At 36.1% G+C, this 20,928-nt stretch overlaps 1 protein-coding gene across 1 annotated transcript; it reads right to left on the bottom strand.

Moving 5' to 3' along the window:
* Positions 1–1,205: 1,205 nt before the first annotated feature.
* Positions 1,206–12,413, bottom strand: LOC146140074 (uncharacterized). The gene is made up of 9 exons (XM_083391613.1): positions 12,350–12,413; positions 10,272–10,407; positions 9,382–9,493; positions 8,900–9,108; positions 8,543–8,784; positions 7,875–8,012; positions 5,219–5,256; positions 3,473–3,605; positions 1,206–2,915 (listed from the first exon to the last, which is right to left on the bottom strand). The coding sequence occupies exons 2-9, from the start codon at positions 10,336–10,338 to the stop codon at positions 2,391–2,393; spliced, it is 1,464 nt and encodes a 487-aa protein (XP_083247739.1). The 5' UTR covers positions 10,339–10,407; positions 12,350–12,413; the 3' UTR covers positions 1,206–2,390.
* Positions 12,414–20,928: the final 8,515 nt, after the last annotated feature.

Raw genomic sequence — 20,928 nt, 5'->3', positions numbered from 1 at the left:
CTTATATCAATATCCCCCAAACACATTTTCTCCCCTCCCTGGTTTGTGCGAAATCGAATCTGCCTCGTTTTGGCCACAAATGTTTTTTCGACGATAGTCACTGTTTAGCAAACAAATATTGACGCTGGCAATTTTCGTTAATGAGAAAAGTGAGGGCTCCGTTTTGTCCCGCTTTCCCCGATATTGATTTTTTCATTTTTTTTTTTCTATTATTTTAATACTTACCTAATAACCGCGTCCATATTTACAATACCATTAAATTTGACAACGATAAACGTATGAATTTACTCTTGGCCAAGTTGCTACAAAGAATGGATTTAACTATAGTAGGCCTACGATTAATCCTTGATTGAGTTCTGCTTCATACAAACCGCAATCGGATTTTTTTTTTGACGTCCAATTACAGTGGTTTCTTGGAAGACGTGTTAAATTGACCAAAATAAGACCTAGCATTTTTTTTTTGCCGAGAGAACAATTTTTACTTTATGTTTTAATTACTGTTTCATACACTATTTGTAAGTAAACCGGTTTATTCATTTTAAAAGCTGAGCTTTTAAAAGGGATATTTGCAGATGTTTCGGCGACCTACACTCTGCTTGGTCTTTGAGTGAGAGGTGGATTTTGAGATGTTATTTGTTTGTACAAACTGACGCCATAATTTATAATCACAAGCTGATTACTGTATTTTGTAAAATGTCCATATTTTAACCAAACATTATTACTTTAATTGAGCCTTTAAACTGAGAAATCCTGAAATGTTGTGGTATGCGCATGACGTTTTCTCAATTGTAGTATACGTCTCAGTTACTGATTTCAGTATGATATTAAGTCAAAGCGATGTCCGGTTGTAATCTAAACTACCATTCTAAACAATTCGCATGAGTCAAATCACTACCAGTAGGTTGCCACATTAACTCAAACTTCTAATAATTTTGTCTATTTAAACATAAAACTCACCACGTTACATCCCGCAAAATTAGTACACTTTTGACCAAATGTGTTTTGGGCCGGACCAGAGCACGAAACGCCGGAAAACACAATTTCTTTTAAAGTTTATCGTCGAGATATATTTGATAATCGTTAGCTTTTCAATAATAAAATGCTGGATTAGGTACAACGTAATCGATATTTTTAAACCTATTACTATTCAATAATAATAAGGATTTATTATCACGCAGAAACATTTAAAGCAATCTAGATTTGATAGACGGCAGTTTTATTATCAGCAGGACCCTTAAAAATATAGACACATTAAACAGTATTAAATCCAATATGGCGACGAAATTTCTCAATTCAAACCCAAAACACTTTAATAAAGCATAAAAGTAAAACTAATATCGGCCTATCATCGTAAAAAACTCGAAGGTAAAAACAGTCTTGCACTTAAGTATATAGGTTATGTTTACTGAAAATATTTCAAAATAAATATAACGTTGAATATTTCGGAAAACGGGTTTAAAAAGAATATAGGTTGTAAAATAATACACTCAAAAACAGGCAGCATTTAAAAAATGGGAACACGTTAAAGTTTGTCAATCATTTAACAAATTGTAAATTGCATAAGGTCGTTTTCCATCAACATACCCACGGGGTATGCACAGGGATATTGAGCTAATACAAAGGGACCTTAATATGTCCTCTAAATAGATTGAATAACTGAGAAAAACGAAGATGTGGACGCGACATAATGGCGAAAAGTAAAGTTGGTGACATAGCCTGGTGCCCAACAGTATATTTAACGTACGGCCAGATCAACTGTAGACTGCTTTGACTCAGCATCGCAAGAACTTGTTGTAAACAGGGCTAAAAACAAAAGCAGCCAAGCCACATGTAAAATAATATTATTAGCAAAACACTTACAAGCGCAAAAATCACGAATCATTTTTTTCTGTTACTGAACTGTACAAGCGTATGTTTTATGTAACATTGATAGAGCATTATAAAGACTTAACAGCAAGCGTGTAGCAAAATAATAATATAAAAGGTTAATACTTGCCACTTTGCATGGGCTTGCCACTTTTGGTCATTCACCAAGTTAACGCCTTAAAAACGTACACATATATAGTTTTGATAACTAACTGTAATCAACGATATTATTTATGTGCAGCGAAACGCAAGATTTTTTTAGTCTCTAAAAAATTTTAATCAGGAAATTAACGGCCTTTATGAATAGTTCAAGTTGTGTATATTTTACTGTTCGCGGGTATTCCCATATTATTAAAAAAAAAATTGTGTCGTTTTACAGTTGACTTAAGTCAAGGTCACGCTACGTTAATTTGTTTAATTTGCCTGCCCTTGTGATGCTAAGCGTGGGATTTTGAATAGGCTATACCTACCATGCAAACATAGATCAGTTTCTTGGTAGGCAACCTATATCTAGACGAGAATTCCTAAACGAACCTAGCGACGTTGCGAGGGCAGAAGATGTGCGTCGCGTCCTTGGAAGCGTAGCCGCAGTCCTCGTTGCAAACGTGCTGTTCATGTTGGACAAATTCAACCTTGTCGTCAAGATTGCAATCGCGAAAAGCGCGAGGCCCTGCCAAACCGGTGCCGCACGCGTTCAGGCTCGGGCTGATTTCGGCCGACAGACGCTGGGCCAAAGTCATGTAGCCAACGCTTGATGACCCGTCATCCATTTCGGAACGCAGCACTTCGGTGTATTCGATGTTGTCCTTCGATGAAGGGCTCTTCCCGAGAACGAGCATATCGGAATATGGCGGAATATCTTCTTCTTCGTCAACGTTCTCGTCTACCTTCCAAGCTCTCCACTCGTGGTCCGCCGAGGAGCTAACCGAAAGAAGACGCGAGAAGGATCCATCCCGGATCGGTAACGGATCGACGATTTCTTTCTCGTTAATGTCAGTTAAACGCGTTTGATGATAGCTGATTGAGGGACTCGCCTGGAGCACTTGGTCCTGGTAAATGTTGAAGGGCGAGTCAATATGTGGGAAAAGGATTAGCTCTCGCATATGTTACATTTGCTCGGCGTTAAACCACAGTCAGAATATTAATTTCATGAAAAACTCATAACACAAAACAAGTATTAGCAGGTTGGGATTTTATATTTTTATAATAGTTACGAATGGTAGTCACTATGCCGATAGTCAAAATACATTTTATTAAGAGTTCTTTATCGTAACCAATTTTCGTTGAAATTCCCGGTCAAAGAAATATCATCATCCGCAGCTTTTCTTAAAAATGATATGCGGGATTTTTGTTCAAACGTTTTCTGTTTACCAGCGAGATGAGAGAAATATATTAAGTATTGGACCGTTTTTTATTGCCTTATGCCCCTACAGAACTAAATGACTAAAATATAGCTAAAATCTACCCGTCTCGGTAGCGCTGGTCCGTTTCTATATATTAATGATGTACCTTTCACGTATAGACATACGTATTTTAAAAGGTTGGGTTGTAATACCAAACGATACGATGCAAGAACCTTATTGGCGCATCATTGCAAATTACTTACCACAGAATTCGGTATTTCAATGCTTCGTAGTTTTAAGGCGCTGTAAAGGATGTGCTTTCCGTGTATGTGACAGTATACGGTGACTGCGACCACAAATCCCAACGAGAAAACGCACAGAATTGCGATGTACGGCCTGAAAAACAAACCTGTACCTTATTTAAAAGCTGTGGCAACATATTACAAGACCATTCATATTCGTATTTTGCATTGACACCAAAGAGCATAGTTTTGCGATTTTAGATTAAAATACAAAACAATAACAGCTATACAAATTTACTAGGTTAATCGGTTATTCTATGACAGTTCAACATATCGTCTTTTCGATTACTGAATGATGTAAATATACTTTTGAGTATAAATTGCAAATAAAATTCCAGTGTCTACCATAAAACGGTGTACGTATCACGCTTGTTATAGACTACTTTTAAAATTATAGGCCTGTTATGACCAAATATATATATATATGTGTGTGTGTGTTAAAAAAATGCTTGCCTAGCATCAGTTTTGGCAAGTTTAAAGGTTCGTCAAACAGAAACGACAAAAGAATTTCTATGCTCATGGTCGAAAAGAGTTGTTCGTAATTTAAACGAAAAGAACATATGTATATTAATTGCATTATTAGAACCTCATTCCGATAATGCAAGTTTAAAATAGGTATATAAAGTTTAAAAGTTTGGCAAATATTTTATTCAAAACACCACCATTGCTCTTCGTCAGTTTAACTAATCTTAAATATGTCGTTCTGATACCTCCCTTTTACAGAAACTTTACCGAATAAACTGTTTTGGATACCCAAACCCGCAAACTGTATCATAAATTTTCTATATACGTAGTAAACACTATGAGAAACAAGCTAATTAGTATCGGTGTAAATATGTGTACCACCATGGCGAATCCAATACGGTCGACAGTAGTGGTCTTCTAAAATTTAGCGTTTAATACGGCAATGTTCACCAATTATTTATTTTGCTTAGCACTTGTCTACAATCGTAAATTACCTCGGGCACATAGAGTTACAGTTAAGAAAATAGACCGCATACTACAAAACGAGTTTAGAGCGTAACCACGTGCCATACGAGACTGAAAGCAGGAAGGACTTCCGTCAAAATTTTGCGAAATTCGGCGACCTCAATTCTTCTTTTCCGCCTCGTTTCACGGAGTACAAAGGACAAATGCTTCACGGTATAGCGAAACGTATTCGGCGTATGTTGCCTGATTTAAGGCAGCACGAGCCCAGTGCCGCGTTTAAAGTGCACAGGAGTTGGTTTAGCCTGTCAGTTGTCGTGAGTCTGTTGGCCGATGAAGTAAGGCAATTTATTAAAATCGCTTCATAGGGCAAAAATTAACGTTAAAAAATATAACTAAACATGAGATCTAGCATGGAATTGTTATATGTTTCCGTAAAAGTTTCAATTTTAAACACAAGAAAGAGAACAAGCTGTAAAAATTAGATGACACTACCTCACGTGCTGTTGTTTTCAAATTCAGTATTATTAGAGTGGATTTTGATACTCATACTGTTCTTGAAAACGACAGCGCGTGAACAAATCGACAAAGCTCAGCTAGAGATATCAAGCCTTATTGTCGACCAATGGCAATTGCTACAGCAGGTACTGTAATGTATAGGCAACCTAGTAAAACAATCTAAAAATTTTTCACACATTAATTTTGTTGCCAATTATGTTATATATTGTGTAACTTTAAGTATAATAAACCGTAAGAAAATAGTATAAAGGGAAAACTTACACGAATTTTACAATCTGCGGCTTCTTTTGAACACAGTGCTGTAAAACGGGAAAGAGTTAATGTCACCTAGTAAGCACAACAACAATATTAACTTTCAGTTTGTTTCTAGGCAATATATTATTTCAGATTGGACACAATTCCTGAAGAGTGAATGTCTGCTGAGGAATTGGATAATGTACATTTCGCGTTATCTATCATTATTTTTTGTTAATAAACCATCATAAACGCAATGATTAATGTATTGAAGTGTCTCTAAAAGGAATTATTATAGATTTACTTCAATAGTAAGATAAAATAGTTTAAAATCCTAAATTTATTCCAAAAATGCAAGGCATGCCTCGTTTTTAGCCATAATAATGTTTTTAAAACAAAATATTGCACATTTCACACTATAACCAATACATTTCCTACAATTGTATCCCTAAAGATGTCCGACATTTAATGTCAACTTTTAACGAGAAAGGTTTATAATCCGACAAAATGGCAATACTATCCAAACTTGATCCAACCAAACTTACCATTTCGCTTTAATGTTATTTAGTCGTTATACTGTTACCACCTGATACCTTGTGTGCCATATATAAAAAGTTGAGTACGTTAAAAATTGTGCGTTGACATTTGTCATACACTCCAACTTTACCCCTTTACAAATCATTAAGCAGAAAATAAATTTACTGTATATTTTATCTGGTTGAAGAAGCCTCTGTGAATGGTTTTGCAACAAACGTAGTTTAGGGGTTCTCAAACTCCGGAGCGTAAAGTGTGCACGAAGGACACATTAAAAAAACTTTTTAAAAAAACTTTTTAATGTATATTTAGTATCAATTTTTGAAAACACCAATATATTTTTTAAAACTACATTTTACTGTGACCGACACTGTTTACTCCAATCACTTAATTCTTTCTCCTCAGAGTGGGGCACTAGGCTATTTCCCCCAAGCTATGTTTTTTGCCAAATTTTTATTTTATAAACGCGAGTTTTTAAACGCGAAAGTCAGCCCAAACATGTCGTTTACGCTATATGTAAATATATTGTATGTTTCGCCGTACGAACTCAAATACTTATTTTAACACTGGTTCGATCGAGAATTTTTTAAGATTAGTATTTTTCTGAAGCGGTTGAGACTGAAGACAATGTAGAATTTTTTTTTATTATGAATCGACCTTAAACCAGAAATTTTAAATGGTGCTATCCAAAAATATGAGAGGCTAACTCCATATATTGTACTTTTTTACCTCAAAATATTCATCTAATGTATTTTTTAATTTCTTACAGTTATTGGTCTGCAACTTATCTGAATACATTTTATAATTGTAACATAACAAACAACTTTAACGCGCTATATAGACGTCCATTTACATCAGTGGTCGGTAAACTTTTTTGTGGTGGCCCAAAGCACTCGTTTCGAAGCTATTGAAGGCCCACCACGTTTAACCACAACGAAAACAGTGGCGGATGCAGGATATTTGTTTTTAAAATGAAATAATACACGGTGCCTTGATGCCCAAAACACTGCCATGCCATAATGTAAAACATACTATAAAACCAAGAATATACGCGCGATGCGCGAAAAATTTTACGTTTACATATAATTAAAGTTGGCCGAAAATATAGTTCGACGGGCTCTCACGACCACATTTGGGACGTGCGTCTGAACCACGCTGAGACAATATATAAATTCTAGCCACACCAACTTTTCAAATTCAGTGCAATGAATGTAGGGCTATCGCGCGGCCCACAACTACGTGATAACGCTAAGCTATTCAAAAGTAACTCGCGGCCCACTAAAAATTGCTCTGCAGCCCACATTCGGGCCGCGGCCCATAGTTTGCCGACCACTGATTTACATGATTACATCACCAAACGAATGTCACATATATCAAACATATTTTGCATAAATTTACAGTTTAATATTTGAGCGCCATATTTCACTAAGCGATTTTTATATTGATATTAAAACACTGCTTGTATAATGGAGGTTATTTTTTTTTTTACAAGTAAGACAGTGTGAGCACATGAACTTTGTGGATCCGAAACATAATGTAATATACTAAACCTTATCACTCCCCAGGTGTTATTGGATGTTAAATTCGCTTATTTACGCAACAGTGAGCAACCTGCGGCCAGCAGAGCGAAAATATATGTGTCACCTGACAGGTTTGAGTCTTCGACCAGCCAAACGAATACTCTTAACTAGTTGTTTTTTGACCCATTAAATAAGACAGGTTCATCACACATACAGTTTATCAAGCTTTGTCGAATTGAGGAATAGCAGTACTAATTTTGATTAATATGTTGTAGCTAACAGAATGCTCTTTAGTGTCCAGCGTTTCAGTTATAGTACATTTGTTCGAGGAGAAATGCATTTGGCTCTTGATCTACGTTTTACAGGCATATGTGGCCCGCCTAGTTAAAAAAATACACATCCCTGGCATATACAATCACGGAATTGCCAGAAAGGCGTGTAAGACATTTTTGTTGCCAATTAAAACACAAAGTTTAAGTGTTGGAATACAAAATTTATGAATGACAAACCAAAAACTAAAAATAAAAAAAATTATAAAAATGAAGCTTTTATTATGTTTGAATGGCTGATTGAATTCAGCAACAATAGTTCATTGTTGTGCGAAAATCGCTGTTAAATCATAAAGCTACCTTTGTAAATTTGCTGCTTATCTTCTGGAAAGCGTCATCCATCTCTCGCTGCACCTCGACGCACAGATACTCGACATTCGGTTCGGTTGAGTGGAGCGAATAGTTTAAACTCGTCGCCGCAATCACCCGAGATTCCTTCTGCAAAACATGTTTCACGCATAATATTTATCTCAGGTTGCTTTAGCGCTTTGCGGTTTCACGCTTTAATAGGTTTAAATTGTATAAAGGTGTGTAAATATAGTTACAAAGGAAGAATGATACCGTTCATATTTTAGTCCAACGTATTGTCTCGCAACCATTTTACCCATCAAATTTAACGTAACATATTTCACTGCAATCTTAACAGTTTGGAAGCTGTAGATGTTTTTTTAGCCGTGTTTTTGATTATAAAAGTAAAATAATATGCAACAACAAATCGCTGTAAGGACACGCTAGTCGATCATGGGTTCCAACCCACCGTACTGCGTCGGTAAAAGTTTTTTTAGCCGTGTTTTTGATTATAAAAGTAAAATAATATGCAACAACAAATCGCTGTAAGGACACGCTAGTCGATCATGGGTTCCAACCCACCGTACTGCGTCGGTAAAATTTGCAACATATGGTGTCGGTAATGCGAATTATACCCAGTTTTGTTATTTTATTTGAGGCATAATGCTCACCAATCTTACCCGGGTTGTATTGCCAGGGCACTCGCCCCTTTCCATTTCGGAGCTGTCGCAGCCATAGTACAGGATTCGGTAGTTGAAATCGTGGATGAGTTCTTGCTCAACCCGCTCTGCCAGTGTGGTTCCGTTCCACCAGGGCGCCCGGACGGGACGAAAGCCGAGCTGGAGAAGACCGTCAGTTCGCTTGACGCTAAATTTCGGCGAAGAAAACGTGAAAATCCCGCCTTCGCTCGTTTCTTGGTAATCTGTGAGTTAATCAATGGTTCGATTTCGGTTTTGCAGCGCTTCAAATTGAAATTACTTTTCGCAAAATAGTTTGTTTGTTGTAATTATCAAATAGATAATGATATAAGCACACACCGTCGATTTGATAAATGATTTGAAACACGGTGACGTTGTCCTGGTTGAACGAATACTCATCATTTGATTGAACAGGTGTGTCTCCAACACGCGCCACGTGAAAATGCAAGACGTCGCTGGCTTCGAAACGCTGATGAAACGTACATTGCGTCGCCGCTATTCCCGTGCATTCCCTTGTTGCAGTCCAGTTTGGTGAAAAGTAATTATCCCTGTGGCGATGTTAATGATAAATAAGCTGGAATATGGCAAACATAACAAAGACATGATGCTGAAAATGAATAAAGAGTTATTCGAAACGTTCAAAATAATACTTCTGTATGGGCTTTGATTTTCTTATTACGTCTTACTACAACCTTCAAACATTATGCTCTGAAAACATCATTATTTTTTCTAATATTTAGACTTCAGAGGTGAGTTTATTCTGTAACTGAAATAACAGCCAACATTAAATAAACTTTTCTCCGTAAATATTTTTCTCCTACGATTGAAACACTGTGAAGTTCCATTCTTCTTTGGGAAGCGACGTGTCCCAATGTAGAGTCTGGATAAGATCGCGTGACGTAACAGTAAGGTTTGTCGCCACGATAAAATAATCTGCAACAAAAGCCGCGATCAACGACTCTATTAGTTTGCTTGGTGTCTTAGATATAACAATCAGACTGCATTGAATTGGGCAAATTCCAAAACGAAAAAAAAAACAATAGCACGTAAAGTTGCTGTTATTGACCTATCCGATAAACTTAGTCTTAGGGAGTTGTATAGATAGTACATACTTTTATAAACTAAGGGCGTAACAACGCAGCTATACTAAATTTATTTGACAGTGTTGCTGCTGCATCGAACAAAATCGCCGCTAGGCTGTGTTGTCGAGGTATTGAAAAGTAACCAGCTAAATACGAAAACGAACAAATCATGTCGCTTATAGTTCATATATATTCAAAACGCCGTGATATAGCGAACGCATGGCAGAAAAAAACATGCCCACTTTGAACACTGGCGTTTAAGAACTAGCCTTTTGGGGTGGACTTATTATATACGCCAAAGTCACCTAAATGTTTAATCTTATAAGAAAAGAATCGTGCAAAGCGGATGTACCTATAGCCTTTAAGTAAAGCAAACAATATCTCGGACATTGGATCACGGATCCAATCGGTACACATTAAGCATAGAAATCTAAATATCCATACCGCGCCGTGTTTGTTAAACACCTAAATCGCAACAGTCAATATTATGCAGCAAAACTTTACGGAACATTGATGGTTGTATAAGTTTACTAACCAACCTCCATATAATATTGCTGTTTTTGCATGGAATCGATCAACCGTACCCATATTCTTGGATTACTAAAAGTTACCTTTCAAACTATACGTACCTTTACATTCACACAGTGGTATAGATGTGCCAGCTAACAACAACGTCAAAAGCAATGATGCGTACATTTTTCCCACTGGTATATGACCGTTGTGCTGTGATTGCTTCAGTGCTTCTGATCAGCAAATTTTAAATCACTAAAAATGTTATGTAGTTGTTATACAAAGATAAGCAAAAAACAATAAAACAAAGGCAATAATGGTTCTTTACAACATAGTAAGGGAATTATTATACCAGGGATTCTTAAACTCCGGGCGCCCGTAAAGGGTTAAGAGAAATCTCAAAAAGACTTTCTTTTCATTTCTTTAATATTCAGATTTGCTAACACGAATTTAGACGTGACTAACAACACTATTTTATTCCAATCACTTAATCTATTTCGCTCAGTGATATTACTTTTAATTTTCGATATATGGGAGATTAGTTACTATACACAGTAAAGTGTTGTAGAGCGAGTTTGGATTAATCAAGTCAAGGGGCACCCCCTGAAGTTTAAGAACGGCAGATGTAAGCATTTCTAAACTTCAAGATTTTAGATTTAAAAATCTGGTGCACCTTGCCAGTGGTGCATAAAAGCCAGTCCTGCCCAAAGAAAACCGATCTACGTCATCCAACAGCCAAGTGAGTTAGCTAAGTAATTTCCGTTGCAGATTACAGTTAGAATAGCCGGGTTAAATGATGCAGTTTAACAACATTGTAGCGCACAGCATTTGGCGATCACTTTTACAAGTACATTAAATACGAACTTCATGTGCCTAGGCATCTAATGGTTGAAACAAAAGCGCCAGGACAGCAGAAAATGTCACTATGTTTTCGGTGAACATTGAGGCAGGTGGTGTCACTTTCCATACCAAAACCATAACCCATGCCAGTATGTTCGTTACAACACGTTGCACAATATTGTAGAGCACCACCAATTTAACAACTACAGGAGTTTGCTTTCTAAACGCTAAGCTTTAACCTCATTGACGTCTTTCCAATGGTTAGGCAAAATAATTACATATACGGAGATTAAAGTGTGTAATATTGCGCTGGCCCTTCTTTCTACCTATACAGTCGTGATGATTAATTTCCATAAAAACCCCAAACCTATGCGACTATGGTGGTAAATTTAACAACTTAAAATGCTAAAAGAAGTTTTGAACGTTTAGACAGCGGCAACAACCTCTTAGTTTATTCCAACACAGGTTTTCAGGTATTGCAAAATTATAATCTACTATTATAGAAGCCAAATAAAAGTGGCCATTGCAAGTGGAAAATACACGTTTCAACAAAATCATTGAACGATAAAATTCAGAACTAAGTAGGAAGTGTTTTATGAGGACACGAGCGACACAACCGCAACGTTTCTCCGTAATTTGAGTTTGATGTGCTTTTGATCGTTTGGATCAATTGGAAACGCAATGGGGGCTTGGAAATGTCACTCAATCAATTGTCCATTTTGAAATTGCCCAATTTGCAGCTTGGCTACTTGAACAAAACAAAAGTAAAACTCTAGAGAAAATGTAACATGAACAATAAACGCACCACTAAAGCGCAGTATTGATTAACAAAAGATCCAAAACGAAACGTTTTGATTACAAATCACAAACTTGTTAGCGGTTTTAAAATATTAATGAAATGGATATTTAGGAATTTGAATCAGTGCTACATTTAAGTTTCGAAAGCAACAAGTCATATTTGTGAAACCCATGTTATTCTGATGAATCATTTGGAAACTATCACCGATGGGACGTCCAATCGTCTATGAATTAAACAATAATGTATTCGACGCATAAAACATTATTAGCTATACGTTGGATTAGGATTTCTTACTTAAAATTCTGTAGGTTATTAATGAAAACCTAATGCAAATTAAAAATCGTCCCGACGAAAATACATGCTACCATCCCCAATTCCCATTCACCATGATACATGTTACATTTTGGAGCACTTTAAAGTAGCTACACTGTGTCAGCCAACAGTTTGAATTCGAGGTACAGGGAGGGAAAGATAATTTTTTAACGCACGAGCAGGTTCCTAGGAACTCGGGGTTAAGGTTGCATTCCTGCCAGAGTTGTTTCGTGCATCTGACGTTACCTTTTTAAGTGCAGCGATATTGCTGCAAGCGCATATCGAAACTTATATAGTTCTTCGTTTGTGCCTATTTATTTTTCCTTAGAAAACTACTCCAAACAACGCTTGTCAAAACAAGAGTTTGAAAACATAAGACAGTAAACATCGCTGCATTGATAGTTGATCCAGGTTTTGTTTAGGGAGGGGGCATAAAAATAAAAGAAAACGCCAGAAGTTACCACATAACCTGACGTCACAATTCAAGTAATCTTAAGACGCAACCTGCTCTTGAACGAACTGTTGCAACATACAATGCAACTTAAGAAAAGTGCGCTGAACACAAAAACAAATTGCGTTTAATTGATTTGCAGTAGGCAAATCGTTTACTTTAAAAGAAGACTTGACATCAAAGTATTAGGACTATTGACCCCACAGCTGAATGCGTGCACTAAAATGACTTTAAAGCTCGCACAAAACGCAAAAATATTATATTGCGTTAACCCATTTTGAAGTTTGAGGTTATACTCACGAAATGGCCATATTTTGAAAATTGGTATAGGGCGCAAATACAAAAAAACACCAAGCAGATAATTTGGCAGAGCTTAAAATTTTAGAAATCTGACTATTAATTCACACAGTACTGATAAACAAGGTGAAAATATTAAAAGGTGCATTAGGATACAAATTTTCCCTCGAAATGGGCTAAAAATTCTATAAATTCGAAGAAGATTTGAAAAATTTTAAATAAGAGCAGTGCTCTACAACCGGTGTGCCGTGACGTTCCCGGAGGTGTGTTACTTGAGTTTTTAAGGGTTTATTAATCAATCGAATTAACGCAAAATATGTATATCTTATCAAGACAGGTAGGCTATTTTGACCTTATGCAATAATCTAGGTGTAATTTCATGAACTTTTAATAATATTTAAAATAGCATAAACCTATATGTTACGTTCTGTCGCCGAAAATCAATTTTCCAAAAAAAGTTCCTAACTGAATCAGCTATACCAGGAGTATAAACATACCACAATCGTTTTCAAAATGTACAACGAAGTTGAAAGGGAGATTAACCATACGCTCGAAACCAATAAAATATTTTTGTCAATATATTTTCAAAAAAAAATACGTAAAAAAGTAAAAAGTACAAATGTCAGGTTTAATTTTTCGAATAAGCTGCCCGCAAAGTTCTTAATCCGGTATTTCAAGGGATGCAATTATTCAGGACTTATTCAGGGCTTAAGAAATTTTTAAAAGTCTGAAAAACCACAAAATCAGAAGATAAATTATTGTAATATATATTTCATTATAATAATTGTACGTTTACCACCGAATTGTTTTAGCACTGTTGGTGTGCCGCAAGTCATAAAAGGTGGCGGAGCACTGCATTTGATAACAATACCAAAAAATATTTACAAATAATACTGTAGCATATTAAACACATCATGATAGAGATGGCGAATTAACTTACTGGTTTCACTAACAACGAACAAAGCACAAGGGACAGAGGTTATCAAATCAACTTCTGATATGAGGTACCTCCTTGCTCAAAAAACAAACTTTACCCAACCTTAGAACTTAGAAGTGTTTATTAATAGATTTTATCGATTAATTGGAGTCGACATTTTTGTTTTACGCGTGAGCAAGCTTGGCTAAATATGAGGCCTGCAAAATGCCGACATGTAGCCTAAGTTGGTCGCAATATAACCCTCTCATTTTGTTTGATTAATGACAGATTTTGATATTTATGTACCGCGTATGGGTCCTAATACGTGTTAAACCTAATAATAACAAATAGCTCACACGAAAGCACGTTAAATTGCTCGTCGTAGACGTTTACCACAACCTGTACGTTAAAGCATCTGGTTCGTTTTTTAATTTCTGCGAATCAGATTAAAACACAACTTTGTGGCTACAGCGCTTACGACAAAGCGAAAACAATAAATATAATAACGCTATAGTGGAGTGGAAGTGACAATAAATAGTCTTAATAGAGGTGATATTTTTTACTGTCTATGTCTTTACAGTCTATTCGCCATGACACTGTCTCGTACTGTTAAGTATTTTAGTAACGTCTTGCTACATAAGTAGACATTGGCTTTTAAAACAAAACACAAATTTCGACAAAGCATGTGGGACTAAAAATGGAAGCAGGTTAACAACAGCGAACTATATGAATATGTTTTTAAAATATAATGATATCCTAAGGTTATGTATTGTTTACAGATGCTAAATACAAAAAGTAACGCCTATGTTTCGTGTAAAGGCAGGGGTTGATAAACGCGGCGCCTTATTGGCCCTCGACATAGGTTTAAGCTGGTTCTGTAACAAAAAGTTCTACACATTAAATAAGTAAACACGCGGGCGTTTATGGACATATCTCAACGATTTCACAACCGAATGTTAGTATTTGTTATAAAGCTATTCCATTTTCCTAAAGTAACGCTCTCCTTCAAAACACAGGGATACTGACATTGTCACGAAACACGAATTTAACGAACTTTTTCACTCGTCTAATTGGTTCGTGTCTACCTAAATATTAATGTGACCTTAACTAAATTATAAAACCCTTCACACAAAGACCGGCGTGGTCTTCCTACACACTGAAAGTGAAGGCTATCAATGTATGTCGGTCTGTTGTAAGCCGGTCGAAGCAGCAGTGAAAAAGGCTTACTCTGAATAGAAAAAGGTCATGCCTGGCTTGTCGCGTTAAGGCAGTGGCAACTTCTGGCAAACATCTCTGCTTTAGACACACGTTGCGCTATTATTTTATAAATTACTCGCATAACTCTATTCAAATAAAACGCACAGCAATTTGTTATAGGTTACGTGTAGTGGATATGTCGTGCAACTCTTTTTCAGTGAAATTATTTTATTTTGTATAGCTGTCTGCGCCAGGTTAATTCGATAAGCTTTCTAAACGGGTCATGATGTATTCTATTTCAATGAGGTTTTATGACAAAAGGATAAGGTGTTTAAACCTAAATTTATTTCATGAATAATGAAGGAGTCGTGTTGTGTTTACCACTGCAATTCAATGAATTTGTCAGGAATATTTATGCGGCATTTATGAGTAGTCGTTATTGAATCCACTTGAAACGGGTAGTGTTTTAAACGAATTATATACTCTTTGTTGTTAACATTTATTATTAGGTCAAAAACTTAAACTAAAGCGAAATTATCAATACCAAACTAAGCCATAACAAGTAAATAAATGAATAACATTCGTAGCGTCAACTTTAGGCGGCCAGACGTGAAAACAGTAAACAAACCGTGAAGGCATCCGTTCTTAACCTTCGACGTTCAGAGACTTGTTTGGTACAGGAAGGTTCACAAGTCCACCTCAACCCTGTATGAGTTCTCGCCTACGTGAGAGCCCCTTGCGACATGATTAATACGAAGCCCCAGTAAAGTGTCAAACCACGACAAGCTTCCGTGCTTTGTTCCCCAAATAAATGTTGCCACCATCGACTTATGGATAACAAAGGGAGGACAAGTTTTGTTGCAACAGATTATAAACGACACTACCAAAACGCTACGGTGCTTTTACACCGATTTTGTGCAATAAGTGACAGAGATTAGACGGGCGCGAAATCTGGCACGTTAGAGATTAGACGGGATGTGAATCTGGCACGTTACATAAGTAGGAAATACGGTACAGAAAACGGTTAAAAAGCAAAGTCGGATTATTCCCAAAAATCAAACAACTTTTTTCACCAGGCGAAATATATTTTTAATCAGTTTTCAATTAGTCATTGAATCAAATATTCTTGCGTTAAAACTGTTACTCAATTTTCAGCCAATTTATGTTGTCATGCAAAAAAACTTAATTCTTCTTTTAACGGCATTGATAATTTCCAAACAACAAAGCAAAATTTAACAAGGAAAATGGCAATGCATTAAACTTTTTGCAAAACATTACAAATTTCACATTAAGTTAGATTGTTTTATGCATTTTTTTGATTGCCTTTTACTGTTTTGTTAACATCCTGAAAATATTTTGTATAAATGAGAGTGATCTGGAATGACTAGCGCTCAAAATACGACCCAATAATGCCCAGGAGTATGAGATAAATTTGCTATTATCTAAACTAGCCATAACACAAGGTTTTCTGCATACAACTAAATCAATTTACGTCTTAAACTACGCCAAATGCGTTACCATGAATCAGTTCGTATACTGTCTATGAACATAATTTGTGGTCAAACTTTGAAAATCGTTGTACAATTTATTTAATGTTTTGCTTTTATGTGCACAAGATTGCATACGAGGAGGAATTTATCTCGATTTATCAATCCCATTTTACACTTTCAACCTTTGCATGAAGAACAAGCTTCATGCGGCAATAAATATTGAGGAAGTCAGTATGCGATAAGGGTTAATCTAAGCGGATGTAAGGAATTTCCAAACTTTAAAGCAGACTTACATGCCTGTCGTCTAACGTGCGGCATTGGTGACTCGTTTGCCTTCAATAATCAATCTACGCCTTTGATAAAGTATTTTATGTTGATGTACTCTTGTACTAATTTATCATATGTTTAATTTTTTTTGTGAAATGCGATGTCATTCTTATAACGTTCGGATCACCAAAATAAAGCATTTAATTGGTCGGTAAGCATAACGAATATTAGACGATTGTAATATAGCCTAATGTTTTTAAACAAATTTATATTTATGAATGCTAATCATCACAACACGTAATACATTTGCTGCACCAAGGGCCGCTAAAAAGATGCATTTTGCAGCCCTATATACGCCAGCACAATGATAATGATCAAATCACACGAGTCTGATCTTCAACTTTACAAAAAATACAAGCAAGACATTTATATTTCTTGGTAAATTTTATGCTTTACCGTAAATCTGATGTGAGCTGTTTTCGTACAATTTTGCTGCAAAACGTTACTTACAGAATCGAAGGATAAATAACGATCACTATAAGACCTGTAGTATTGCACAAAGGGAAAATGTTCAAAAATGTTTTCACCCTACAAATATTTTTCCAAACAACATAGTTTTATAAAAACATTTGACTATAATAATAAATTAATTTTCAAGACACAAATAATTCTTTATTGAAATCCGCAGTGCACTGGTCCAATAAGTTGTCTGAAGTTTACTGACTCTCGACAAGACTCAATTTCGAAACACAACTAAATAAACGAAGTCATTCTTTTACGAGACAATTGTTTGATTTACATCTTACGCTATTTCGGAAAGCGATTATTTTCGACGTGTTGTCGCTCAATCCAATGCAACCAACGTCAGAAAACATGCAATGGTCGCGACCTGAAACTATTGCTTTTTGTTTGTTTAGGCTGACGGTAAATTTCTCCGAACACTTCGCGTTCTTGCGCTCGCTCGCCATCAAATTTTAATGAGCCAGACCGAAGCCCGGGTAATTTAAAGCAGAGGCGCAACGGCTTCGACCAAATCGTTTTACCTGCATCTGCATTCCAAAAGTGGGCGTCACGAGAGATTTTATCGCCACCAAGCAATGAACTTGGCCGGTCAGTTTTATCGCAAGTGACGCAGGACGTGGGTGACGCACGTTTTCATCGAGCGGCGACGTCGCCATTGCGTGATTTAAAAGTTTAAAAATGTACTATATACAGTATTTCCAGTGTGATGGGTTATCCTTCTTTATCTGCAGTGGCGTGCGTCATGCATTTATCATTTGTTATGCTATGTTATCGCTGAGTGCGTAATAGGCCAGAAAAACTTGCTTTCTCTAAACAAGAAAGTTGCAAGCAGCAAAACAAAGTTACTGCTCTTTGAGAAATAACGCAAACTTGTCATCAGGAAAACAACACTCAAGTCTTCTAGAAAATGCACTATGATTAAATTTTCCCTGATAAATTATGTTTTGATACCATTGTCAAAAATTGTTTTTGATAAAAATGTCAATAAATCGAAGAATTGAATGTCATGCAAATAACTTTATTGATGCACTGTTGTCCATCTAAAGGTGATTTTATATGTTAGAAATATAGTTTTCTTATCAACGGAAATGGATTTCGATCGATTTCTTAATGCGTTCTAATCGATGAATCATGTGCATTTCAACGATTGGGTAGACATATAATTGCGAATTATAACTTGGAATAGTAAACACATTGTCGATAAATTGACAACCCGTTTTAAACCTACTCGTTTTCCGGTTATTAATATTACATTTTTCCGTATCAACTGGCCACCTATGACGTTGCTCCAATATTGTTTTCTTTATATGCATTTTACAATTGATAAAAAGTTCGACACTATTATGTTGTTTAATATTTGTTGTTTGAATTGTTGAAGGTTTTAGTATTTGTGTTTTACATAGAAATATAGCCTATTGGTAAACGCACATTTCATGATACAGTATGACCTTTTGTGTCGACGAATTGGACAGCCAATGGAAGTTTTGCCAAACCTGCGTGAACCATATGGTGGGAACTTTTGCCAGCTCGTAGGTTATCTATATGGAAACAATTTTACGTTTAGATTTGTTTAACGAGTGGATGTGCAATTTCCAGAAGAATTACAATCTGTCTGTTACATATAAGGTCCGAGAACCACTATACTGCACATAATGACGGCTATATGTCAAAAGCTGTGTTGAATAAGCTCGACAAAACAGCAGCGTAATCCAAATAAAGAAATCGAAACTCTTTTAATCGATCCTTAATGGCACTAAGTAACCAGTACGAGCAGCGAACAGCAAAAATTGGTTGTTTACGTTATTAACGTTTTTGTTTGCTGACACCTGAATAGTAACACTTTGTGAATCGTAGATTATATCGTTGAGCAAATGCAATCTTGTAGATCCACATACGAAATTATTACCGTTTGTATTGTAGCGAAACTAGTAAATATATTGTATACCTTTTTGGTGGCCTAAAACATAGTGACCACAAAATACGAAAAACGAACTTTACCATCCCGTAAAAAATGCACCGATTGTCAACCGGCATTCCATTTATAAGCAGTGCCTTTCTTGAAAAGCTGCTTCAATTTTGGTTGGGGAAAACATTTTAAATACTTTTATGTAATTTGGTATTGAATAATTTTTTGCTAATTCCTGCACACATTAGGATAAAATTACGTTTGATCTTTATGTTGAATGTTTAGTCGCCACATCTTATTAAAAGGCCCTGAATAAATTCCCGACAAGAGTTTGTCTTCAGCAGGGAAGATCTGAGCGAGATCAACGCCATTCCGCCAAACCGATTTTAACAATCAAACTACAAAATTATCGCCACCATCAGATGTACTGTTGTAACGTTACGCTTTGACGCAATTCCGTGACGTCAAACCTGGCGTAACTTTTGACGTCTAAAATGTTTGGCAAGCGAGTGATTTGATGATACTTGGTTAACCAATATTTAGTATAGGCAACCTTAAACGTTTTGAATATGTTAGGCCAACCTTTGATATTCTTACTACGTCTAATTAAAACCTCTAACAATTATACTCTGAAATACAACTCACATTTACACTATAAAAATTCAGCAATCGTGGCACTATAGGTATTCGTTGTTGGTCAATTGGCAGTCCGGTCTACCGAGAAAGATAGGCTATTGCGTAAATCGCGGTTGCGTTTTCATTATATTAATTAACCAATATTTCGTTACACCTGTATAACAATGATTGACCGCACGATCGACAATGCCGAGAAACACCTTTTCTAGTTTGCTGAATTGAAAAGGCAGGAAATTAATGTGGAAATCAAAACCGCGTTCTGTATTACAGGACTCTGAATTCAGCAATAAACCTACGAATTGTTTGCCAAATTAATATCTTGTCGCGCGCCTTAACTACGGTATATACAATCTGCTATAAAAAGAATTATTAACATTTTCTAACGGTAACAAATTTATGCATTGTGTTAAAGTGTAAGGTTTAGGTTCAACAACAATATATGAATTGTAATAAATTGTTTTATTACAGAGAACATTGTGTGTCTTACTGCGGGTTTTATTATTACATTGTAGTTATGAGTCAACCTCATTTCAATTCAACACAAATAAGTTTAACATCTCTATTTTCATATTTAGTAGTTATACTAAGATTCCAAGGACAATTCGTAAGCCGGTTACTCAATATGCCACAACGAAGCGTGCAAACTCGAATAAACAAGATTTAATCTGTCGATCCCAAGCTGTAAATTAGTGAAAAATGGTTGTTTGTCAATTGAAACATCGCAAGATATCTCTCTTTGACGAAGATCCGCATGATAGTTAGTCGTAGCCTAGACAGAACATTCCAAATGACATATCCGAATGCTAGGTGGCGCTATCAGACAAGCGCTGTGACAATGGTAAGAAAATCGATGTAGTTTCGAGCCACCTACCGATTTAAACGATCTATGAGTTTATCGTTGGGACTTGGAATTCAAATTAGTAACGTAAAAAAAATAAACAAAAAAAATGTTTGTGAGACGACAGAAATCCAGCCAGGTTAGTCGAAAGCCACGTTTTGCAACAATAATCGAGTGTTATTGTACCGGTAACACTACGTCAACCAAAGCACCTGCAAAGTAACCTGTGGTATTTAGCGTAGGCTGTAGCTTGGTTTTACGGGTTCGCACGACCTAAAACGCATTGTGAATTCAAAACCTTAACT

This window comes from Ascidiella aspersa, chromosome 6 (genome assembly GCF_963924565.1).
Source record: "Ascidiella aspersa chromosome 6, kaAscAspe10.2, whole genome shotgun sequence".
NCBI classification, from domain to species: domain Eukaryota; kingdom Metazoa; phylum Chordata; class Ascidiacea; order Phlebobranchia; family Ascidiidae; genus Ascidiella; species Ascidiella aspersa.
The sequence above is the reverse complement of the archived record's forward strand: the minus strand, read 5'-3'. Positions and strand labels throughout refer to the sequence as shown.